Raw genomic sequence first — 25,723 nt, 5'->3', positions numbered from 1 at the left:
ATCAGAAGTGGAGCATTCGAAACTTTAACTGGTGTACCTATGGGATGCGAGTGTGGCCAGCAGGTGATTGGCCTGCAGTGTCACTGCACCAACCCCAAACCATGAGTTTTTATGACTAACCAATAATTTAGCAACATCTATGAAAATGTGTACTGAGCACATCATGAACATGGACAGCACGGTGTGTCTAAGCAGCACTGCACTGCGGCCCCAGTGTCCGTGATGTGCCTGAACACTGATCTTGGTGCTCCAGGACCAGGCTGGGATTGGACCAGTCACTGCGGCAGTGAGCAGCTAGGGGCCCCCTCTAATGAGGTCCTTAAATGTCATGCTGTATGTCCACACACCTGAGAAGAGAGGCATCCTCTCCCAAGGGATTGCAAAGGACTTTGCAGGCATTCGGACCTATGCCAGAAAGTGCTTTTTCGGGTGCTGTGGTGAGAACTGCCCTTAGAAACTCGGGGCTCGAGACACTGGAAGCCTCCAGCAGCCCCACCATAGGAAGTGCAGAAATGAATGCCGTGCTGTCCCCTCGCATCCATCCTTCCATCTCTGCTGACGGGCTTCACTAACCAGTGCAACCACAACCCGAAAGACAAGGAAGCTCTGTGGAGACGGGCAGATCTGTCTCTCTGGGCCCAGGGCAATGGAAGTGAGGCAGCTGGTAGTGCACCCAAAAGCACAACAGAAGCTCTCACAGCGACTGGCCAAGGGATGGCTTTTTTGTTTGTTTCTCGGCTCAGCTGTGTTATGCAAGCATCTGTAAACAGCCTCATCTTTCAAAACTGACACTTGACAATTCTGCCAACTCAGTGACAAAAATGCGTGGAATCTGCCCAGAGCATGCCTCCTGCGTGACACTAGCATGGCATGAGAAAGCAGCTTCAGTTGGCTTGTGATGGATCCACAGTGCTTGTGTTTGCAGTGTGATTGTGTCCACAAAGGGATCGTAATCCATCTTAAAATCAGGATGCCTGCTCTCAGAAGCAAAGGCTGGTCTTAGATGCACAATAATGGCTCCAATGGGCTCACCTTGACAAGTTGGCTTTTTTATGTTGAATTTGAACCTCACAAAACTCAGCTCAGGTAGATATTATCCCAGGGAGTTTAGAATGAAGAAAATGAAGAGAACGGAGGTTGAGTGCTTGCCATACTGCAGAGAAGTAGAGCTGGGATTGTCACCCAGACATATGTCACACACAAGCCAGCCCCTCCTTTCTGTCCCACAGGGTGCCCTTGGTTATCTTGGCTGCCTCCAGAAGATGTGTTCTTAACCAGGCTCAGCCATTGCAAAGTAGTGACTGTCCCTGGGGGCCAGGCACACTACAGTTAAGTGGGGAGGTTGATCCAACAGAGTTTAAAACAGGTCTCTCAGAAGTTCACTGAGCACGTCATGGTGGACAAAAGTCAGATGTTGGCTTTCTGTTTTCCAATAGGGAGGAAATCCTGAGAAAGTTACTGCCTGTGGGAAGTCAGTCATGAAATGGCACGCTAGGTATTAGATAAGCTGCTGCCAGGATCAAACAGATGTCATGAGGAAGTACTGTGAATGCTTTATTAATATTATTTCATTAAATAGTTCTGCAGGTATGGGGCCTCCCCACTGCCCTTTTTTCCTTCCCTCCCCCTTCTTCCTTACAAAGTCTTTTAAAAAGCATCTCTCCCATTCTCTTTGAAGGCATTGCCTTTCTGGTGCTTCCGGCTTGCTTCCGCCCACAGGGAGATCCTGCACCAACTTGGCCTTCAGCAAACAGTCTACACTGAGGTTCTGAGTTTGCTACTAAATCGTAGGAGCCATTTTAAACCCATCAAATGAGAATAACAAAAACCGTTCTGCTCACTTCCAAAGGGTTGTCTTAAGTCCATAAGTAACATAACACTTAAAATTTCCCAAGGGCATACTATTGCAAGCCGTTTTCTGTGAGGTTGCTCCTAAACCACTGCCTATGGCTAATTCCCTAGGTGCTTGTTCTTGGTTTCAGCAAATTTGTTGTTGTTGTCATTACTCTAAGGGAGCTCATTAGTTGCCATTGCTAGATGGTTTCTTTGTAGACAATGTCTGCCGTTTAATTGTTGACCTGTGGCGGCATCAGTGAGTTTATAATGAATGACAAACTCACACTTCCATGTGGCAAACACCCGTAGACTCTGTGAGTGCATCTCACTGTGTGCATAAATAAAAATGCCAAAATATTCGATTCTTCAATAATATCTTAAAACTATCCTGAAAACAAAAATCTTTCTCACAGGCAGGGGAAGAACAGGGGAGGTCAGTCCTTGATGATTCCTTGAAGTGAGACCTTTGTTAATAATTGTTTTAGGGTAGTTTTCTCTACGTTTTTACTGTTTCTAAAGAGATATATTTGGGAAGATGGGGAATGGGAGCCATCATATCTGATCCAAACAAAAGCTTGTTTTCTTTTGATTGAAATAAGAACAGCAAGAAGACATGCTTTCCAAGAAACCTGCACTGAACTTGGCCATGGTAGAACAAATGTTTCCATCACATACATAGCTAGTCCTTCAGTGGAGACCATCCATCCTAATGTCACATGTGATTGAATTCCACTGACAAGTAAGCCTCATATCTCTCCTCTATGAGGAAGAATGTGATTATGGACTTTACATGTAATAAGTTCAAGAGCTTTGAAAAGTTCTGGCTGATTTGCATAGAATGTAAATAACTGAAAAAACAGAAGTCACTGTTTGAACGTGAAAATAAGTATGTTTTAAAAATTAATCCACTTGCACTATATTTTTAAATATTTTATTTGAACATTATGGCAGCACCAGACACATATTCCAGTGATCTGCAAGTCATGAAAACCTGACATGTTCTCAGAAATGAAAAATGACAAGTGACTGGGAAACTTGTAAAGATATTCCTTAGATGGTAGAAGGACTACTCTTACGGCTATGAAAATTAAAAACCACTTGGTTATTCCTCATATATTATTTATCACATGAATACTAGCGCGGGCCTAGCTAAATCCTCACTTTGCACACACAACGATCCCTTGTGGCCTGGTAAAGCAGTAGAGGATGGCCCAAGGCCTTATTACCCTGCACCTGTGTGGGAGACCTGGAAGAAGCTCCTGGCTTTGGATCTGCTCAGCTCCGGCCATTGCAGCCACTTGGGGAGTGAATCAGCAGATGGAAGATCTTTCTGTCTCTGCTTCTCTCTGTAATTCTGACTTTCTAATTAAAAATGAAATAAATATTTTTTAAAATGAATATTAGCACAAGGCAGCTATATCCTGGGAGGAACAGAACGCTTGACAATGGTAGCTGAGTATGGAGTTCCATTGATTAATTGCAATTGCCCCCTTTCTATGATATCCAAAACTCTGATCAAAAACCCTTAGTTTTACTCAATTTAAAGAACAGAAGGCAGAATGTAGGGTAATTACAAAAGTCAAGGGGATAAGTCTCAGAAAATCTGGTCTTTGGCTGACCTCCTAACCACATGTATGCAAATGGTTCCAAAAGCATGGCGTGATATAAAATGACTGCCAGCATCACAGGATTTACATCTTAGATTTAGCCACACGTGCCTACTAAAACAACCCAACAAAAACCAGAAGATTTCAAATGAGTGTAAAAGACTACTGGACACTCTGTTAGGCCATTTGAGTAACTCTGTATAGAAGACAATATGTTGTTAGTCTGATTTCGGGGTGGGAGGGGGAGGCTAGCTCCCACATCTTTGCCGAGTGCTTGAAGTTAGTAAACCCCAGTGCCTAGAGAACTTGACACACACTTTTATTCCGATGCATAAGCCAAGACTCAAACAGCAAAGTATAACCATGAGCATCAGCAGCTAGGTTCAGCAGCTAGGTTCAGCAGCAAAGCTCCTGGTCCATAGAAGAGAAATGTATTGCCTGATTTGGTTTTTTGTTGCTAAGGAGACCTCATCAACAGAGCATTGGACTTCAGGACCAGTGTTCAAGAAGTCTTGCATGTTCATTATCACCACCACAGAAAAGGACCATTAAAATCATGACAACTCCTCAGTTGTCCTCTAAACTTAAAACTGCATTGCAGAAAACAACCTTGTATACTCAACATTAATCCCCAGAATAAAACGGGGAAAGAACATTTTTGGACTGGGCTTCCGTCTGGCTTATGCGCTCTTGTGCTGACTTGTGGACACAGGTCGGCCAGTTGGAGGAACTGGCCCTGCCAGCCTGATGAAGACACCTGGCCCTCATTCACTACCAGAGCTTCACCTGTGTCCTCCACTGAGCATCTTCCTTCCTTTCTGCCAGGTGAGCTGCAAGGTTTTGCACTTTTTCCACCAGTACATGATGTCGTGCAATTATTTCTGGATGCTCTGCGAAGGGATCTACCTGCACACGCTGATCGTGGTGGCTGTGTTTGCTAAGCAGCGGCACCTGCGCTGGTACTATCTCCTGGGCTGGGGTAAGTCCCTAGGCTGGCTGATCTCTGAGCCGCTTTAGCCTCTGTCTGTGTGGGTCCAGTGTTGATCGTGCTCTGAATCTCCAAGCAATGATCCTATGTGGATACTGCTAGGGGGTCAGTCTCCGTCAAGCCACAAGGAACTTGAGGGTCAGCACAGAGAAGGGAAGATGTGACCACGAGAGTGTCTTCAGCCAGGGAACCCAGGTAACAGATGGACACAGGCCCGAGGGAGCGAGGGTCGCCCATTTGTGCAGCTTGGGAGAGCCTCACTCTGTGGACAAAGGGCTTCCCTGACCTTGGCCCTATTATCCCTGTGAGGCTGTGTTTTGCTGTAGCTGCAGCAGCGGGACTGCCCAGTGAGAGGCCAGGGAGGAGAGTCTGGCCAGACTTGCTGTCAGCATCCTACCTGACGGGCAGTAAGAAGCCCAGGGTTGAGATGTCCAGGCTGGTGATGCTCTGTCCACGTTGGAGAGGGGTGGAGGTCCCTTAGACTCTGGAATTTCCAACCCCCTCCCCTAGGGCTGCCAATGTTAGCTGTAACTAACTACCAACTCCAGGCTCTGGTAAGAATTGCAAAGAATTATGAGGCATTGTAAACCTTACATTGTGAGTGAAATAGAATGAAAGAATGCTTCTCTCCATGGCTGTTTTTCCTTCTGAGTGTGCATGGCACCAGTCAGTAGCTGATCACTCTACAACTGAAGCAGCTTTAGAAACATCACTGATTCTCAGAGCTGCCTTCAGACTGATGCTTCACTTTGCCGTTTTCCTCCTTGTTCTAAAAGGCAGGAAATTCCCCCATGAACATTTACATTTAACAGACAGAACTGGTCTCATCTGTCTGAAACAGACTCCTTTGGCGAGTTCTTCCCTTCACCATCCTGAGTGAGGACGACCTTGGGGCCTGTGTGGAAAAGACAGAGAAAGCAAAACGTTGCAGAGAGGTGGAAGGAAGCAGAGGCTTGCGCAGTGCCTGCCCCTACCCCTAATCACAGCCATTAGAGACGCAGGTCTCTGCTGCTCTCCCTGAAGAGTCACAGAACTTCCCTCTGATGAAACTACAAGGTGGGCTTGAGATTTCCATATGCCCCTCTTGCCATCTCATTCCCAAGTATGACTTTCAGAGTACTTGCAGAGAGTTTATTTCTGAATTGAAATGAAGAAGTATTCTAGAAGAGTTGTGGACCACACAACTACCTTATGTGAACAAACTCTGAAGGTATCGCAGGCCATACATTGGTGGATTTTAAAAGCTGTGGTTGGGGCCTAGCGTGGTAGCCTAGTGGCTAAAGTCCTCACCTTGGAAGCACCAGGATCCCATATGGGTGCTGGTTCTAATCCCAGCAGCCCCACTTCCTACCCAGATCCCTGCTTGTGACCTGGGAAGGCAGTCGAGCAGGGTCCAAAGCCTTGGGACCCTGCACCCATGTGGGAGACCCAGAAGAAGCACCTGGCTTCAGATCAGAGCAGTATATCTGACTTTCAAAAAATACATATAAATAAATTAAAGCTGTGATTATTCTTAGGTTAAAAACTCTAGATATTGAAGCCTTTTTCCACATAGTTTTTAGAAAGCATATAGGTTTGGCTATCTTCTGGATATCCTAACCTGATAACAATAACCGAATCTTTGTGCAGGTGGAGCAATCAGTCCATATTCAGTTCTACAAAGGCACATCTGAGTAGCAAGGGGATCTTTTTATGAAACTTACATCTGTAGGTTGCATTGACAGAATAACTTATTTTTAAAAGGTAATCACTGGACAGGTGGCAGTGCTAGTGGCTCTCTGTGTTGTTCAAGTTCCTAATTCAGAGTTTTTAATGGTGCCTCCTGGTCATGCAGGGAAGGGGACATGAGCTAGATGCCCCCATAGCATTTCAGTAGGCAGAATCATGACACAATAAGGAAGACTTGGCTGCTCTGCAGTTTCTGTATTACAAAGAAACAGAGCTCATGCCTGTGAAAGAAGCAAAAGTCACAAGGCCAAAATCCTGTGAATAACCAAGGCGTAGGGCCTCCAGCCTGTGGCTCCCTGTGCTCTTCCACAGCTTCTCTAGGGCAAAGCCATGTTCTTCCACAGCAGAAAGATGTTCTGGTTTTAGCTTCATATATTTCTCACCTTGGTCTTTATCATGGGCATCACAATTGTGTTCAGCATCATAGGGAGAGGAAGACAGCAACTGCTCCACTGGGTCATGTGGTAAAGGCTTTTAAATTGGATGTTCTTAACCAGACCCTGAAAACTCACAATCTTATAACCAGGAATAGCATTATCTGTCTTGGGGAAAGAAAATTTGTTCCAAATAACAATCTGGGGAGAAACACTGAGTGGGCAAGCCTTTTTGCAAGTACCCTGCCATGTTCCATTTAACTGTAAGTACAACTTATGACCAAGAGGCCAAGTGTGACATGCAGTGTTTGTTTCCAGGGTTCCCATTGGTGCCAACCACTGTCCATGCCATTACTCGAGCACTCTACTTCAATGACAAGTAAGTATCCTTGTGGTCCCTAAGTCAGCATCTTTGGCAGAGGAAGACATCTGCATTGTGTCCCCTTCTGTTTGCAGCTGCTGGATGAGTGTGGAGACGCACCTGCTTTACATCATCCACGGCCCAGTGATGGCAGCTCTGGTGGTGAGAACCACTTCTGGATTTCTCTGTATAGCATTATGTCTTATAACTTAAAGTTAATTCAATGATGGTCTTGTATTCTATACTAAGTATTCTATACTAAGAAAAACGACTTGATTTTAGAGTCTTTAAAAAAATATCTTTTATTCGAAAGATGTCTAATTCACACGTAGGTGGTTAGGATACCATAAGTTCATTTGTTCCCACAGTACAACAGTTCTGCAGCTAGTTTTTTAAAAATCTTTGACTAGATTCTTAAAGGTGAAGACCCAAGGCTAAAGAAATTGTAAAAGGTATTGCTGACAAAAAGAAAAAACATCGGGACCACCATAGAGCTATTGCTGCTATCATGCACTATTCCCCTGGTCCTGCAACCTAAACCAGCTGTGCTCCCTGGGCCACTAGTCAGCCAGCTCCTGAACTTCTCCCTGTGTTCCTCACAGCAACCCTCTAGCATCAGGAGGTCTAACTATTTAGGGAAATTATACCCAAAGATTGTGGTGATCTTGCTCAAAGAATAGTGAGAGGTTGGCAAGTAGAGACATGCAAGGAAGACCAATGTAAACAGGTAATTCCACTTGGCATTTATTCAGAGAAATGAACACAACCCCAAGACTTGCCTGTCTATACGTGTCTGTAGCACCCTTATTTGTAACAAAATACAGAAAGAACCTCAATTTCCATGAAGAAAATCAATAAGCAAATTCTATACATTAGTTGTTTAATGTGAAATATTTTGAAATCAATGCATTTTTCCATGACATGCATTTTATCAACTCTTTAAAGATTCCATATATTCATGGTATTTATAAATGTTTTGTATCAAAGTTACTTTTTTAAATTGTTATGAAAATCATGTGCAGGTTCCTGGCTGCCTAAACTCAGATCTATGTCTAAAACCTTCCTTGTGTTGAATGTAGAGGAAGATATTTTCTTTACAAATTTGTCAGTTTTCATTTCTGTGCCAGTTAATTCATCCCCAGAGGAAAAGCCTTGGTAATGAAAAGCATGTTAGACTCCTCTGTAAAAGTAATCAAGGGATGGAATATACCCCAACCTAGTGTATTCACAGTGCAGGAAAAATATTTTCTTTAAGAAAGTAAGAGTCCAGGGCTGGAGAGTTCGGCTCCCTAACCACAGGTACAGGATTGCTGAGCGAGCTGTGTCGCTGCAGACAGCCGGTCCCTGCCAGCTCTGCCCCCAGACACTGGTTAAACATGAGCTGAGTATGGTGCGGCTCGCCTGATTGGCTTATCACCCCACCCCTTGGCAGGTCAATTTCTTCTTTCTGCTCAACATCGTCCGGGTGCTAGTAACCAAGATGAGGGAGACGCACGAGGCTGAGTCGCACATGTACCTGAAGGCTGTGAAGGCCACCATGATCCTGGTGCCCCTGCTAGGCGTCCAGTTCGTCGTCTTCCCCTGGAGGCCCTCCAACAAGATTCTTGGGAAGATCTATGATTACCTCATGCACTCCCTGATTCACTTCCAGGTAGGGCTGCATTCACTATTGATATTGTATTGCCAGTCGATTTCTACAGCCCATGACCTTACATATTGCAGTACTTTACAGCCTCCAATACAACAGGCCCAGGCAGCAGTCCAAAGCAAACCAGATTTTGTTGAGACACTTTATTTAGTGACCTTATTGCCCACACAGGGATTGTCAAACCTTTTCATAAATCAGCAGTGACTCTGATAAGGATAATGAACTTGCACAGAGCTGCCTTAGTCCGTCCAGTGCCTGTAGAGGAACACTGGCCCCAGGTTTGTCCTGAAGTAGGAGTGAGAGTGGGCTCTCGGGTGCTGTGCTGAGCCCGCTGGAGTCTTCTCGCTTGCAGAGTTGAATGTCTGCTCCATGACTCTGCACTCTCCCAAATACAACGCGCTGCTGAAAGCCGGTGGCTGGGGCCTGTGGCAGAGACGATTCTGTTATAAGCTCTTAGGCCAAAGTTTTGCTGTCTCAGTTTCAAATGTCTTACTAGTCTTATCTTCCATTAATATGAGAAGGTGATAAAAATACAGTTCTAAAAGGAAAATCTGAGATCTGTTACAGAGGGAGAGAACGCTTCCTTCACTGGCTCATTCCCTAAACGGCCACAACACCAGAGCTGGGGCACCCCAAACCTGGCAGCTTCCTCCGGGTCTGCCATGAGGGAGCAGGGGCACAAGGCTTCAGGCCATCTTCCACTGCTTTCCCAGGCTGGCAGCAAGGAGCAGGATCAGAACTGGAGCTGCTGGACTAGAACCAGTGCCTATATGGTAGGCCAGCACTGCAGTTGGATAATCAGCATGCTAGGCCACCACTCCAGTCCCACATTTTACCCATCATTTAAGCCGGGACATGTGAAGTGTTCTAGATAGTGATGGAGGACCTCAGGATTACTTCATCCATGTCTTTAACATGAATTTGGACGTGGCTACAGGGCTACTATAGCACACCATGACACCCTGGGACATTCGGGCCCCTAGTCACCTGTGGTGCTATTTTTGCTCGTAAATCCTTCTCTGCTGATCTCTATAGGATCTCAATCATGGAAGTTCTTCAGTACATAATCTACTGTAGTCAGCATATTCCATTATAAATCTTCCTGTTAAAGGGAACAGTAACCAGCCAGATAAGAACTGTCCTCACAGCCAAGCAGGATTCTAACAATACAAACATCTAGAAAGGAATTTTGTTGTGATGCTGCTGACTACCAGCGGTGAGCATCCTCCCCTCGTCTTTGTATTTCATCAAGCTTTGACTTGCTGTTGCAGTGGGAGATGATCTTCGCCAGGTAATCTACGTCTAATGATTGTTAAACAACCTGGTGCATAAAGAACTGACTCTATTTTTCCTTCAGGGATTCTTCGTGGCGACTATCTACTGCTTCTGCAACAATGAGGTAAGGAATCGCTCCAGTCACACTGTTACTCCAAGCAGTGGAGTGACCATATTCACTGGGTCTGCAGGGCGTGAAGAAACGAACTGAACTCCCAACATCTCCAAGTGGTATGTGGAAAAGAATTTAATGTGAAATTGGCATTGTACAGTTCCCAAGGGACCACTGTACACCTTTGTCTCACCCCTGCCATTGATGTGAGGGCCATGTTTTCTCCACCACTCTGAGCTAATCTTACCCAGTCAGGCAGCTAACATCTTGAACTGGTCAGCACCCCTAAGAGCAATCATGAAAACTATCTGGCGTTCCCCTTTGAAAGAGCAGGCATGCCCCTAACGCCCTTTAACAGACTCACATGATTGCTAGGGCAGGGCCAAGAGCTAGTCGGTTTGTTCATGGTTTGGCATTTGAGTTGCTGGGTTCTAAGATGCTGAGAATGGACCTAAAGGTAAGACTCCAAGGATTCTCACAGTAATAGACTCTCGAGATTGTTTCCAGTGTTCTCCTGGTACTTGTAGCCACCAATATCCTTGAAATCTTGCCTGGAAGCCCAATTTGTGGAATTGCAGGTGTTCAAGGTAGAACTTTGTATAGTTGAGAAACTCTTCCAAGTTTTCACGGGACACCATTTGAAAGCTTTCTTACTTTCAGGCCCCCCAGTCTACCAGCCTCTGGTGGTTGACAACCTCTGCAACAAAAGTAATTGCAAAGCTACTTCGAAAGCCATTGTACTACTATGTAATATATATTACAAAATACCAGTGTCAGTATCCCCCAATTCTGTAGCCTCTTTGACTACGTCACTGTCTTCTCCCAGTTCCCAAGTTCTTTTCCACATACCACCAGGAGATCCTGGAAACTCCACCTCATTTCTTCCTTGCATACAGACCCTGTGAATATGGTCTCACTCCATTGCTTGGGAACCATGCTGGACTTGGAACCATGCTGGACTTAGAGCCAGGGACACTAACAGACTTCTTTGCTGGGCTCTCAGAATCTGCTCCAATGGGATAAATAAGTAGATGACTTGTTTTCACCTTCCCAGGTATTTCATGAGAAATGCAAGGTCATATCCATTTCCCTGCCTTCTCTCTCTCTGTACTCTCACTTCCCCTTCCTGTCCCTAAGTCACACCCCACCTGTTCTCTGTATCCTGGATTTTAGTAAAATTCAATTTGCAGATCAGTGAGCCTTTTAATACATATGCATAGAGAGCCTTCCTAATGTTTTTCATAGACAAACCCAAACAATATTTTTTGTTCTAGATGAGTACTCTCAAACGTCAAGTGCGTGCCAGATTCACCTGAATGGTTCGTTAAAACCTAAAGCACATCAGGTGTAGGACGGGGCGTGAAGATTAGCATTTCCAACCAGTTCCAAAAGCAGTATGTAAAGACCATTTTTCTATACAGGATCCAACATTTTCAAGCAGTGAATTATCTTCACCTAATGGGGCAGGTCCAGAGAAATACTAGGATTAAAATGATCTATGTACAAATTTTAACATTTATAAATTATAATACTTATTTCTCAGAATAACTATGGAAATATAGGTAATAAAAAGGAATCAAAGCCTGTTTTACATACTCCTCCACTACAAACTATAGAGCATATAAGTTCTCCAAGATAAAACAAGAGCAGTAGGGATTTTCCTTTAGGTGAAAAAATACCATTTTGTAAATACTCCAAATATCTCTTAGCATCTGGTTTTCAAAAGTCCTAAAACCATTTAATGCTGCAGTATTTTTTAAAAATTATTTTTAAATCATTTTAAAATTAAACCCAGATTATAGCAAGTCTCTGGAATACTACTGGCAGAAAGTGAGGCGAAGCAGCAGCAAGACTTACATGTTTTCATTAGCTGAAAACTCCTCTGATTAAGTATCTTCCACTGAGTGGTGCATAACTGTAGGTGCTTACAAGGTGAACATCAAAAATACTTAAATCCAACCACAAACATTCCACCTCAACTTTCTTCTTTGCAAGATCTAAGAACAGGACTGAGACACAAATATAATACCTTACATATTATTTTTACAAATGAGAATCTATTAGAGCTAGAGCTTCCATTTGTAGAGACATTCCCCAAATTCCTGAGACAGGAAACTCCTCCTCATGTATAATTATATTTCCATGCTATCAGACCTTGACCCTTTATCTTAAAGCTCTAAACTTTTTGTAATCCATAGAAAAAAGGGTAAATGAATTTGTGTCCATTACTTTAAGTGATGACTTTACAGCATTCAAACATTTGTGTATTATTCCTATCCCATTGGACATCTCCCTGGCACTTTGTCCAGTAAATTCAATCCCCTTCCTGTTGTCATCTAAGCAGTTTCAGGCTCAACCTCTGGTTTTGTAAGAAAGAGTGTGTTATAAATGGAAACAGATTGTCATCCCCACACAAAAGGATGGGTTGTAATTTTGGAATGCAGCTAAAGAAGCCTATGACCCTTTCTGTTAAAGTAACTGGGAATCTACCATAGACGCCTCACCGTTTGTACTCAGGCTTACCATGTCCACATCTTCTGGTGGGAACCACTCTGAAAAGACATGTGAGAAATAAAAACTCACCTACTGAGTACTTCTGAGAACTCTCTAAACGGTCACTGTCAACCCTGGATATTCTAAAAACCTGTGTGAACGTTAGATATGAGGACATGCTTGCTATAGACATGGTGGAGATAGTCCATTTAGGACTTTCCTGAGCATCATAACTAGGCAAACCCAGTGCTTGTACAAGGTACACCTTAATCGGTGTGCTATACCTAAACTTCAAGCCATCCTTTGTTCTTCTGTGAGCTTTGTCAGTGCCAAGTTCAGCTGCAGGACACACCTCGCTGCTTAGCACTGACACTCCTTGTCTTTGTCTCTTAAATAAAATGAGGTACAATTCCAGATTGTAGTCAGAACATCCCTTAGCATCTAATTAGCAGGACTTAAAAGTGAAAAAACCAGTTCGTGTTGCAATTCCTGACTGACACATGGAAGTTGTCCAAATGGTGAGGAGCCTATTGTGGTTTCCCGGTTACTTTTACAGCAAGGTTCACAGGGTTCAATCCCACTCCAGCTGCACCCCATCTTTCTGTGTGGGCATGACAATCTCCAACAGTTATAAAGTTGAGCAGATATCTCCCACAGGACGCAGGCTGCGTCAAACTGCTCTCATGTTCATCGGCCAGGTTATGCAGAACCAGACTGCCATCTTAAATCGTACATCTTCAAACAGCAAACTCCATGCCTCTTGACGTGCTTTCCCCTAAGACCTTTAAAACTGACCACAAACAATTCCACCCCACTTTCCATAGAAAAAAAATCTGTTTGTCACAGAAACATTCAGCCTTATATTAAGCAGTTTTATGGCACCTACAGTTTTTCCTCTCATTTCTATCTTTTTTGATGTATGCAATATAGCATATAATGGTTTTCTACAATTAGTCACATAACTTACCTTTTTCTCCCAGATTCCCTTACAGGGAACTGTTATGAGTTTGAATGAACTATGGAAATGATATGAACATGTTAGGAACTCTGAAATGCGCAAGTGTTCTTATTGCTGCTTCCACTTAGATCTTAGCGAAAATGTCTGCATTTCAGTTAGAGCTTCCTGACTTTAACATCATCACTGCTTGTGTTTAATGTGTAGCTTACCATATCTATAAGACAAGTAACTATGCTTATGGGCTAGAAATCTTTCTCTAGAGAAGGATTTTGTTGTTACAGTTTTACCTGGCACACTGCATCAGCGAAAGAGAAAATCCACAGGGTGCACCCTTACCGTAGCACCCGGAGCTGTGCCATCCATGTGTGCTTCATGACCAACGCTGTGGATTTAGATGGGAGTAGCTGGCGGGTACTCGGTCCTTCAGACTGGTTCCCAGACCCTCCTGCCTAATAAGACAGAAATGCCACATTATGAAACCAACTGTCACACTCTGGATCCTTGTGTTCAAAAACAGCAAATGACGCTACCCGTGCCGACTGGGCATGCGCCCCAGTCCTGTCCTTGGCGAAGTTGTCTTCCCAGCTGCGGCTGTACCAGGCTCCGGCACCCACAGCACAGCCCTGGGGCTCCACATTACAAGTCAGCCTCCTTCAGACTATGGCAGCTGTCAAGAGCGTGGTCATACTCCTCACGGGGGTCATTTGTGACCATCACACCTAACTCGTTTCTCTCCCTCCTTCTCTCCCTCCCAGGTCCAGACCACCGTGAAGCGCCACTGGACACAGTTTAAAACCCAATGGCAGCAGCGCTGGGGACGGCGCCCCACCCACCGCACCGTGTGCCGCACAGCCACTTTGGCAGCCGAGGGCAGCCTCCCTGTTTACATCTGCCATCAGGAGCCCCAGCCCGACCCGGCCTACCACGCAGGCGACGAGGGTGCAGAGATCATCCCGCTGCACGCCATCGAGCAAGAGTCATCCGCCTGAACCACGCCGCCGACGCGGCCTCGTGAGCACTGAGCCTTCATTCCCTGGGGGAAAGCCAGACCATGCCTTGCAAAGTGATTCCCCACCCTCCCAGGAGCTGAGCATATCATTTGTGAAGAGTTATTCAGTGAATTTGTCCATAGTGAATCTGGAGAGAGTGATTCTTGGTACTATTGCTTTGGGAGATCGTCTGGGAACGGAGTCTCCCATTGCAACTTGTGAACTCCATCCTTCATCCGAGCCGGAGATGCCAAGGCCTAGTCGTGCAAGCAAGGTATCCAAGAAAACTACAGCTTCATCTAGTTCAGCCATAGGGTGCTCCTTGTTAATCTTGAGCCATTTATACTTTTGAAAAGTTCAAAATCACTGTCAATATGTTTCTTTTTAAACTCTAGATTTTGAATTAGACTTTCTGTATTTGGCTATGGATCTGATTTTTAAGCTTTTTATTTCACTTGATTCTGATGTATTGAGGTGTTCTACCATCTGTACCGTGGAAACTGTACAAAGGAAATGACCTCACACCGAGTGGCTTTCTGATACCAAGAGGACTAAGCATGTGGGGAAAGAGACCTGCGTCTGGCAGGGAGATGCCATGCTCTGAGCGACGAAAACACTCAGTATGCTGGTGGCGTTAGGTGCTCGGCTCAGCTCTAGACAGCCTGTCCGCTGGGCGGGCCCCGACTGCTCTAAGGAGCTGGTCTCGTGGTGTGTGCTTGGGTGTGTATATTACACACAGAGAGGTCACCAAGAATCCATCACTAAATTTTTCACAAAACTGCCAAAAATGTCATTCTTTGTGGAAGAAAATGCTCTCTTAAAAAAGAGTTTTCCACTTTCCTAGACTCCAGGACTTGTAAAGCGAATCACTCCAAGGTTTATAAAGCAGATTACCTCTTGCCCTTGGGTGCTATCTAGCAGTAAAAGATGAACTTAAGACTGGTAATTACAAGACTCCATCGAAGTTCATTAACTGCCTTCCACCCGCTTCACCAGATCTGGCTTTTCCAGGCAGATTCAGCAGTGCTAATCAGAAGTCAGGTTATAATTGACCTCACGTTTGCTGCTATTCGCAAAACAGGAGGAAAATGTAACTCCTGCAAGTTTAACCATATTCATTTATGTTAAAAATAGTTTCGCATTAAAATCCAGTGTTCTCGTTTCCCACATTTTAGTTCCCAGCATAAAATCTTCAAAAATCCCCAAAGAACCCAGGATCATTACTAGCATCTGAAATTAATTTGTAATTTTAACAGTTATCAGTTTCTCATTATTTAATTTGGATGCTAAATAAGCTGAGACACTCCACATCTCAAGTCTCATGAAGCTCATTGATGCCACCACTATTCAGAAGTGATGCCATTTTGGAAAAGCAATGATTTGTTCCGATTACATATTTAGTGCACCCAGAGAAAATTATTTTTCTCCAGTGAAAATGTATTTTGGATACTAAAGTAGTTTAAGCTTCCTTTACCGACTGTAAGGGAGGAACTGGACAGAAGGTATTTTTCCAATCACAGCGTTACATAGTAATGTTACTATTTTTGTTTACAAACATGAAAAACAGTATTTCAGGCAGCTCTAGTACAAATGTGACAATATATTGCTAATATATTTTAGATGTTATTGTGCTAATAGGGGCTGAAGAAAACAAGAGCTTTCAATAGAATGCACATAGTGCCAAAATGATGTGAAATGCTTATGCTATATATTATATATTATGTATAAATTAATAGAGTATGTTAAAAGCAGAATGATGTACATTTGTGTTATTTTTCTAAAGAAATATATTATTCATCTCTTCATCCATACATCTGTCTCCTTACCATGCCATGCTCGCCTCTGCTCTTCCCCCATGGCCCTGACATCCCATCCTCCGTGCAGAAAGAGTGGAGAGTATCGTGGACATTGTCTTGATACCCTGACCCCTTCAGTCTTCAGGCTGTCAACCCAGCGGCCTAGTTCTCATACCCTTACTAGCATAGAAATCACAACTGCCAATGTATATTGCTTAGGCTTGGGAGAGAAGAGGGAAGACATTCAGCATAAAAAGGACTTTTTGCTTTTCATTATTTGGGGACTTGACTTGTTCTGCCCCACATCCCATCATATCTTACAAACTAATGAGTATAACACTTCTAACATAGTTTTTGGAGAAGGACTAAACCTGAATAAAAAGGCAACTCATTAAATTTCACTACAACGTGTAACAGCCACCGTTGGAAAGATTTTCCAAGTTTGGAAAATGTGCAATGCTGAAGGCCAGGATGTGATGAGTGCTGTGAGGAAGCTCTGAAGGGGAACCACACCAATCCGTGCACTCCCGCCATCATGCGGAGAGCCTCTCCTGGTGCCTCAGGAGGGACGGGGGAGCTTTCTCAGCCAGGAGAAAGAGGAGCTCCCCATCTCCCTGTATGTTCCACAGCACTCCCAGTAGATAGATAACTGCTGGTGGTACTGAAAAGTAATTTCTTGATATACCATGAAATCTGATCCAAATGGGTAACTCATTTAGAGTTGCTAATCCTGACTACAAAGTGACTCAGAGGAAGTCTGTGGGTGTAAAACCAGTATTTTAGTTCCCCATAGGGGTGGGAGGAGGAGGTTGGGAAAGGACATGATCAGAATGCTTATAGAGCCACAACCCTTTTCATGCATTCCTCACTCATCCCTCTTTCATGGATACAACACCATCCACTGCCTATGAAGCAAGTGCTAGTCAAGGCCAAGTTCCTTTACACGAATGACTGATTCTTTCCTGTGTCAGCGGTGTAAGTGCTAAGCGAACCATTCACCTAAAATCCTACCCAGTGGTCGTTTGGATTTACTGCTCCTCTAGCTGAGTTACCACATGAGGATATAAAATGACATCAGTTATGAAGAGGGGACACCAAAGGCCACAGCTAGGGAAGCAAGCTCAGCACAACGTGCCATGGATTGTTTTTAAAGAGCGCATTTACACTTGTTTAAAACTGACTGAACAGTGCGGAGCAGCGGAGGACTGGACACAAGAGGCAAGTACAGGGATGTGCACATGTGGATGTGGGGACAGAACTCACACTGGAAAATCAGATGGTATTTCTAAAGGTTTCTGTTTTGTGGACATGGAATTAATACCGCTTAATATCCCAGAACAACAACAAGCAGTAAGAGAATTTAAAAAAACCACAACCTCCAAAACTCTGGTTTCCCACAAAAATCACATTATCTTTTAGTACATCTTCCTCATGGACTTTTCATTATCTGAAGAAGTGGCTATCAAGTCTTTTGAGTCAGTAATTTGTGTCCATTTTCTATTGGCTGAAGTTCAATGCCTTGCACCCCAGCCTTCCTAGAACCCCTTCCACTGAGACGCTGACGGCACACCCCCCCACACCTCACTGACCAGAAGCACCCCCTTAGAGTGTAGTCTACTTTGTAGAGGAAGCCTATTATTTTAATCCAGAAAAACTGCCTCCAAATAAAATCCTAGCATATTACTGGTTAAATTTCAAATTTTCAATATATCCAGTTGAGATGCCATTAATGAAAAAGCAAGCCAGGACCTCCACGTCTCCATTCAATCCTGCCGGACTAGCTGGTCGAAGCTAGCATATGGTCTCTTACACAGGGTCTGTGCACTTGAACGTAGACCCAGCCGCAAACTCCCTGCATCTCTGCGCTGTACACTGAACAGTCTTTGGACAGCAGGTATTTCTCTGCATGCAGTCTTCCGCACTGTGGCCATGCTATATACCATCACCAGGATAAAGAAGCCATGCACTGAATGTAACAGAGAAGTCCCTTCCGTAGAAATAAACCAGAAAGGAGAGCTACACACCCAGCACTGAAACACTGCACTCTTGGTAACTCCTATTGAGCCTCGTTTCAATGATGAGAAAGCTCAGTGGCACAGAAGCTGAGCCGCTTCCCCACCACGATGACACAGAAGGAGACTGCGACAGGCTTGGGATGCAGACTCCGCACACCTCTGTCCTCGAATTGCCACTTCTAGTTGGCCCTAACTCACTGTCCTGCCGCTTAATGCCAACTTGCTCCGCTTTAGTTCTAGAGGAGACTGGCTGGCTGTTGGCTGAGGGGAGAGGCAGACTATTCATAACCTGCACCTTGATGGGTCACAACTAATTCACGGTTCAGAGACTTCTTCCAATAGCAGAGCTGCCTGGCTGAGATTTGGATTATCCTAGTTTGAAAGGCTGTTTACAGTGACAAGGTCTAACTTCAGTCAGAAGGTTTTCCACCTACAGTGCTGGTTTGCGGCTTCTCTGCATTAGATGTGACATTTGGGGGACAAAACATACTTAAACATTCCAATGCCGGCATGGTCATGTAGCAGATTATTCCTCTACCTGTGGCACTGGTATTGCATGTAGGCACAAGTTCTAGTCCCAGCTGCTCCACTTCCAGTCTGGCTCCATGCTAATGACCTGGGAAAGCTGGAGAGGATGGCCCACTGCTTTGGGCCCCAGCACCCGCATGGAAAACTTGGAAGAAACTCCTGGATCCCAGCTTCAGACCAAGCCCAGCTCTAGCCATCACAGCCATTTGGATAGTGAACCAGTGGAATTCAATCTCTCTCCCTCTCTCTTTCCCCCTCTCTCTCACTTTCAACAAACAAACAAACAACAACAAACCTCTTACCAGAAAAAAAAAAAAAGCTTTGCATAAGGGCTGGCATGGTGCATAACACATTAGGTCTCTGCTTATGATGCCAGCATCCCAAATGGGCACTGAGTCCAAGTCCTGGCTGCTCCATTTCTGATCCAACTCCTAGGTAACGTGCCTGGGAAAGCAACAGAAAATGATCCAAGGGCTTGGGCCCTCACCCACATGGGAGACCCAGAAGCAGCTCCCGCTCCTTGTCATTGCAGCCAACTGGGGGATGAACTAACACGTGCAACGTCCTTCCTAACTCTGCATTTTAAACAGATATAAATAAGTACAAAGATACAGAGGTAGGCAGGCAAGGTAAGCAAAGCAAGTAAGCAAGATGAACAAGATAGAATTTCCCATTAGTTCAGTCTAATCCAAGCTCTGCCTTCAAGCTAGCTGTAAGTAGGCCTGGCCGCACTTAGCACTGGGTACACACTGGTTTTAAGTGGCACTGGGACCTTACTAGTTAGGAAAGGAATGATAATGAATATTCATTCACAAGTCAGCTACGTACTGGCTGAGGCTGTGAGGTGGAGAGTCCAGACGAAATAGCCTTTTAGGACCTCTTGGTCAAATGTCCAGTTCCCTCTCCAGATGAAAGCCTGTGAGAAAGCTACAAAACCAGGAGGACATGTGCATTTCAAGAGTTGGTAATTAATGAAACAAATGGGGAAAACACACAAAGCAGAAACCCCCAAGCTTCAGGAACACCAGGGTGCACTGGAGGTAGAGAGGAAGCTATCTAGCCAACAGGCCAAGGCCACAGACAATGGACATAGGACGTATCCTGAGCTCTGTCTCCATTACCCTGGCATGTGGTCTGCTGCAGGACAATGCTCTCAGAGCCAGGCTGAAGCTCTGTAGGAACAAGAGGTTATGGAAACCAGCAAGTGTGTGCCAAGCTCACCTCACTACTCGTTCTTCATTCTCCTTCCGCTTCAACCCCGAAGTCCGGACGATTCCTCAGCGCAGTGACTTCGCCTTGCAAGTTTTGTAAGTGTTCAGGATTAGGTTCACCTGTTACGTTAGCAGTCATACCAAAACATCACGTGGGGCCACTGCTTATGAAAACGCAATGGCTGATTTAACACAACACATAATATTTGAAATAAGTAACAAGAATATGGACATAGGGCACATGTTGTGGTATAGTGGGACAAACTGCTACAGGGACCCACATTCCATATCAAGATCTTGGCGCCAGCTAGTTACCTTTCTCCACTCCAGCTCCCTGTTAATGCAGCTGGAGAGGGAGGACAGCTCACACATCAGACTTCTGCCACCCACAGGGGTGACCCCAGTGCAGCTCCTCTCTCCTGGAACATCCTCTTGCCCTGAAGTTGCAGCCTTCGGGCTGGTAAAACAGATGAATGGGACATCTATGTCTCGCCCTGTCACTGTTTTCCAAATAAATCAATCTTGTTTTTTATTAAATAACGGAAGTGACATTGAAATTAGTTAGACAATCCAACTGGAAAAGTGTCCAAGAGAAGTAGGAGAGATTCAAGAGATCAAAAGCAGAAAAGAAAACCAAGACACAAAGCTGCAAGGGTCAATATCTGGAAAACAGGGGTCCTAGAGCCCTCCCACCCCACACACAAGCACAAACAAACCAAGGTGGAGGTCAGATGCTTTCAGGAATGTTTACAACCGTCCCATAATCAAAGATGTAGGGTATCAAGTAGGTTTTACTTGAAACAGTAACAAAGGGAGCAGGAGAGACAGAGAGAGGGTCTCCCACATGGGTGCAGGGACCCAAGGATTTGAGTCATCCTCCACTGCTTTCCAAGGGCATAAGCAGAGAGCTGCTTACGCAATTGGATTGCAAGTGGAGCAGCTGGGTTAAGACATGGTGCCCGTATGGGATAGAGGCCCCACAGGTGGAGGACTGGGTGCTATGCCAGTGCATCGGCCCCGATAGTCTTTATAGAATCAACTCATTCCACTCCCTCAGGAAAAATAAAAAAACTGGAGAATTTCAACTTGATGGGTTGTATACATGCCCAGAAAAGACCTGCTTGACCCTTGAAATCTAACCAAACAAAACTGCTACAGCTACTTCCAGATAATTTTTAAATGTACTATTTCTCTCCCTCCCTCTCTCCCCTGCTCTTCCTCCGTGTGTGTGTATGTTATAAATCACAAACAACAAAATTCAGGGAATTTAAGGAAATCTGGTTATCCACTGACCACTAAGCTGAGGATATTTCAATGTTTTCAGACAATCAAGACAACGAAAACTAAACACATCAATCCAGCGAAGTTGTTTATCAGTAACAGCGGCACCAAGTACTAGGAGGTGGCTCTGAATTATTTAGGCAACATTATCTAAAATGCCAAATTCACCATAAAAAAATGCAAGTAAACCAAAATGTGGCTGACAAAGGGGGAATAAAAGCAATCAACGGATGCCCCATTGAAGCGACCTACCTGCTGGCTTTACTGGGCAAACACTATAAACACGTCTCTTAAATACATAAAAGGGCACACTGAAAATAACTCTTTAAAAAGAGGGGGGCACACTAAAAATAAGTCTAAAGGAATGAGGGAGCAGGACCCCAAGATGGCTTCCTACACAACAGATTTGTAGATTTTGCAGAGAGGAAGCTGGAGGAGAAATGGAGGAAGCATATTCCCAGGGAAAAGTTCAAGAAACTTCTGCAGGGGAACCACTGGGTAGAGAAGAAACACCATGGATACACTGAACACAGCAGTCACCCAGTGCCCAGCAGAAACATCACCTGTGGCTTCAGTGACCAATCCAGGGCTGAAGGAGGCTGTACCTTATTGAGCCAGGTGGGGGCAATTGTCACAGTTGGAGTCCCGGGTGATATTTTCTGGCCTAGAATCTAGTTGACAGCATAAACTTTGGGCATGGACTATTGCTAGAGTGGGGTGAGTGTGGTGTCCCCAGACATCTGTGGGGGAGGATCACATCTCCTCCCCCTCCCCAGGGCCCTGACCTGGGAATCCCAGACCAGGGAGGGGTCAGTGCCATTCCGAGCTCAGAGCTGGGTGTGACAGCTTTTTGAAACCCATGCCCTGGGCAGCAGTGCCCAACACAAAATCTTTAGGTTCATGGTGACTTCAGTTTCAGATTGGAACCAGAGAGGGCACAGGGAGTCAACCAAACATCATTGGGAGAATGTTCCTTCCCCTGACCACTACCAATTGCATGGAGCACCGAACCAGCCAGGGTGTAACACCAACTAAAGGTCAGAGAAGGTGGACTAAGCCTGTAGAACTCACCAGCATCTGCATGCGTGCAAAAGGAAATTTCAAAAGGATAAATCAGTGTACTCCCCAAGAACTTTGAGTCTGTGTTGCTAGCATGGCAGGGTGTACAGGTGTCCTAACGCCTTCACACTGTTATGGGTTCAGGGACAAATCACTCCTAGGTACCTGGGGCTGGGAACACAGCTGCCCTCCATCGGAAGTTGGACAGCAGGGTTCATGGTGCTCAGGGACCCTCAGCTCTTGGTGACCATGGGAGTTCTAACTGACAGGACCTCAGGAATCTGTGACTGCACGATAGGGCGTCAAGTGCAGCTAGGCCTCTGGACATTCAACGCGTCTGATATCAAAGAATACTAAGAGACCCCAGCTTGCTCGGGGTGTATCCTAGCAAGATTTTGTGCTCCCACTGACATCACAGAGATCCTTGGTGTAGTTCATGTGCTGAGATGGTTGGGGGTGGAGCCACAGTGGGCTAGCCTCAGGTGTTCATCACTGTCAAAGACAGCAGGTAAGGCGGCGGTTGACCTAACAGAAGGATCACCTCCGACCCCCAATGACAAACTGGAAGATCTACTAGGCCCAACTTGATGTCACCCTGGACTCACACTCCCCACACGTGAGCACTGGTCAGGTTACCCTGGCCTCCACTTGAAGACTCCTCAGGACTTGCACTAAAGGAGAGGTCACTCCACCAACCAGAGGCGTCATTTACAAGTAAAAATGATCAGAAGAAAACCAGTGTTTTAACAGATGCCTAACAGTAAATGCAGAAAAACAAGAAATACAACAAAACATTATGACTCCTTCAAAGGAACAACTATCCAGTATTAGAATGTAAAGATGAGAGGATTGAGAAAATGCCTAAAAATGAATGGGTGAATGGGAAAAAAAATGATCACAGGGTTACTAAGAAGGACACAGAAACAAGCTGAGACAAAGAAATCCACACACGATGCAGATGACAGATCCTGCAATGAAGTTAAGTTCTGAGGCAAAATCAGAAAAATGAAGAATGCAATATATGAAATACAACAGAGTGTAAAACATCAACAGGCTTGGAGAAACAGAAAAAAAACATCAGACAGAAAACCCTGGAATCATCTCAGTCTGACCAAAAAACAAACAAACAAACAAAAAAAAGAAAATTAGAAACATTGAAAACAGTGTTCAAGAGATTGGGACACTATCAAGTGACCAAACATACATATCTTAGGAATTTCTGAAGATGTGGAAAAACAGAATGTGTTAGAAGGCCTATTCAGTGAAACAATAGCAGCAAACTTTCCTGATGTGAAGAAAGGAACATCCGGTTACAGGATGCACATGGAAATCACATCAGAAATGACCATCACCACAATACATTACAGTCAAGCTTTCAACAGTAACACACAAATTCTAAAATGTGCATGAGAAATACCATCAGAGAATCCTGAAGTGGACTAACAGCTGATTTCTCATCAGAAATCCAACAGTCCAGTTGAGAAATGGACAGACATAATCCGGGTCCTGAACAAAATAAACTTACAACCCAGATTATTGTATCCAGCAAAGTTCTTCTAAGGGAAGATAAAGACCGACCAAAACAAATCCTAAGAATTTATCACCACCTGCCCGCCCCTACAAAGATGCTTAAGGATGTGCCACATACAGAAACAAAGGAGAGTTAGCATAAGTTTAAAAAAGAGAGAGAGAGAGAGAGAGAAAGAGAGAGAGAGAGAGTGTGTGTGTGTGTGTGTGTGTGTGTGTGTGTGTGTGTGTAGAAAGGCTTCCAGGGCAACAATGGCAATGTTCATGGAAAATGACAGGACCAAATCCAATCATAACCCCTAATGCAAAGAGCCCACATCCTCTAGTCAAAAGATATGGACTGGCTGAACTGATTAAAACACAAGACCCATTTATTTGCAGCCTACAAGAAACACATCTCACCAACAAAGATACATAAAGACTGAAAGTGAAAGGATGGAAAAAGATATCCTAGGCCAAGAGAAAGGAAAAACAAGCAGGTATAGCCATTCCAGCATCAGAGAAAACACATCTTAACACAAAAAACTATTAAGGGAAATGAACAAGGACATTACAGAGTGATCAAGGGATCAATTCAGCAAGAAGAAATAGCAATAGTAAGCAAATGTCTACGTGCCCATTTGCACAACATCTGACTATTTAAAACAACTGTTAATGGATCTAAGGGAGGCATCCCTATGAATGAAAATTACAAAATACTAAATACAAGATGACACCAAAGCATGTAAAAACCTTCCATGTTCCTGGATTGGCAGAATTAATCTTACCAAAATGCCACACACTGCTGAAAGCAATTTATACATTCAATGTGAACTCAGTAAAAATACATATGATGTTCCCAGATCTAGGAAAAACTATGAAAAAATTTGTGTGGAAACACAAAAGATTCCAAATGGCTAAAACAATCTACACAACTAATACAAATCTGGAGGCACAATACCAGACTTTAAGACATTCTATGGGGCAATTGTAATGAAGAGGCTGGTGCTGGTACAAAAACAGACCTGAAAAATCTGGAGGACAGAAGAGAAATCCCAGAAATGAACCCACATATCTGAAGCCAACTAACTTTTGCCAAGTGAACTGAAATTAATCTAGGGTAAAGGACAGAATCCTCAACAACTGGCCCTAAGAAAATTGGACAGACATGTCTAGAAGTATAAAGAGACCCATTTTATACAAAAATCAACACTGAATGGATCAAGGATCTAGGTCCATTACGTGATACCACAAATTACCAGAGGAAAACATCGCAGGACACAGCTGTAACCAAAGGCTGCTTGGAAAGCACTCCAGAAGCAAAGGCGACCAAAGCCAAAACAAGCAAATGGAATGACATCAGGCTCCAAAGCTTCTACTCTGCAAAGGAAACTGTCAATCAAATGAAGAGGCAGCCAACACAATGAGACTAAATACATGCAAATTATGCAACTGAGAAAGCATTCATATCCTTGATCCTTTAAGATCAAGAAACTTCCAATAACAGTTGAGCTGAGAAATGGACAAAGAATGTGAACAGACATTTCTCAAAGGTAAGATTCAAATGACAGACATATAAATGATGCTCAGGTTCACCAGCAGTCAGGGAAACGCAAATAAAAACCCCAATGAGGTTTCAGTTCATTCCAGGCAGTGAATCCCAGAACAGTGAACGCTGGCGAGGTTATAAAGAACAAACATACCCTGATCCACAGTACGGAGAGTCCTCAAATATCTGAAAATACACCCACCACATGACCCGCCATCCCACTCTGGGAATTTATCCAAATGAAATGAGATCAGCATGAGGCACCTCTAACTCCATACTTCTAGCAGCTCAGTTCACAACAACTAAGATGTGGGATTAACCCAGACGCCATCAACAGATAATGAAACGCCATGAAATACTACTCAGCCAGAAAAAAAAAAAAATGACATCTTGTCTTTTGCAAATCAAT

General features: G+C 44.3%; 1 protein-coding gene and 1 long non-coding RNA gene across 2 annotated transcripts in view; one reads left to right on the top strand and one right to left on the bottom strand.

The window, feature by feature from the left end:
* CALCR (calcitonin receptor) overlaps nucleotides 1-14,417 on the top strand; it is an 86,131-nt gene extending 71,714 nt beyond the window's left edge. The window contains exons 8-13 of the mRNA XM_004582302.4: nucleotides 4,269-4,422; nucleotides 6,852-6,912; nucleotides 6,990-7,056; nucleotides 8,327-8,545; nucleotides 9,900-9,941; nucleotides 14,136-14,417. Coding sequence (XP_004582359.2) covers nucleotides 4,269-4,422; nucleotides 6,852-6,912; nucleotides 6,990-7,056; nucleotides 8,327-8,545; nucleotides 9,900-9,941; nucleotides 14,136-14,369 — 777 coding nt within the window. The 3' untranslated portion in view covers nucleotides 14,370-14,417. The remainder of the gene's footprint in view (nucleotides 1-4,268; nucleotides 4,423-6,851; nucleotides 6,913-6,989; nucleotides 7,057-8,326; nucleotides 8,546-9,899; nucleotides 9,942-14,135) is intronic.
* Nucleotides 9,297-16,253, bottom strand: LOC131482744 (uncharacterized). Its single transcript, XR_009247258.1, has 4 exons — nucleotides 16,196-16,253; nucleotides 14,304-14,413; nucleotides 13,717-13,829; nucleotides 9,297-9,644 (listed from the first exon to the last, which is right to left on the bottom strand). It is a non-coding gene; the product is annotated as an uncharacterized LOC131482744 (long non-coding RNA).
* Between the last annotated feature and the right edge of the window lie 9,470 nt (nucleotides 16,254-25,723).

This window comes from Ochotona princeps, chromosome 20 (genome assembly GCF_030435755.1).
Source record: "Ochotona princeps isolate mOchPri1 chromosome 20, mOchPri1.hap1, whole genome shotgun sequence".
Lineage (NCBI taxonomy): Eukaryota > Metazoa > Chordata > Mammalia > Lagomorpha > Ochotonidae > Ochotona > Ochotona princeps.
The sequence above is the reverse complement of the archived record's forward strand: the minus strand, read 5'-3'. Positions and strand labels throughout refer to the sequence as shown.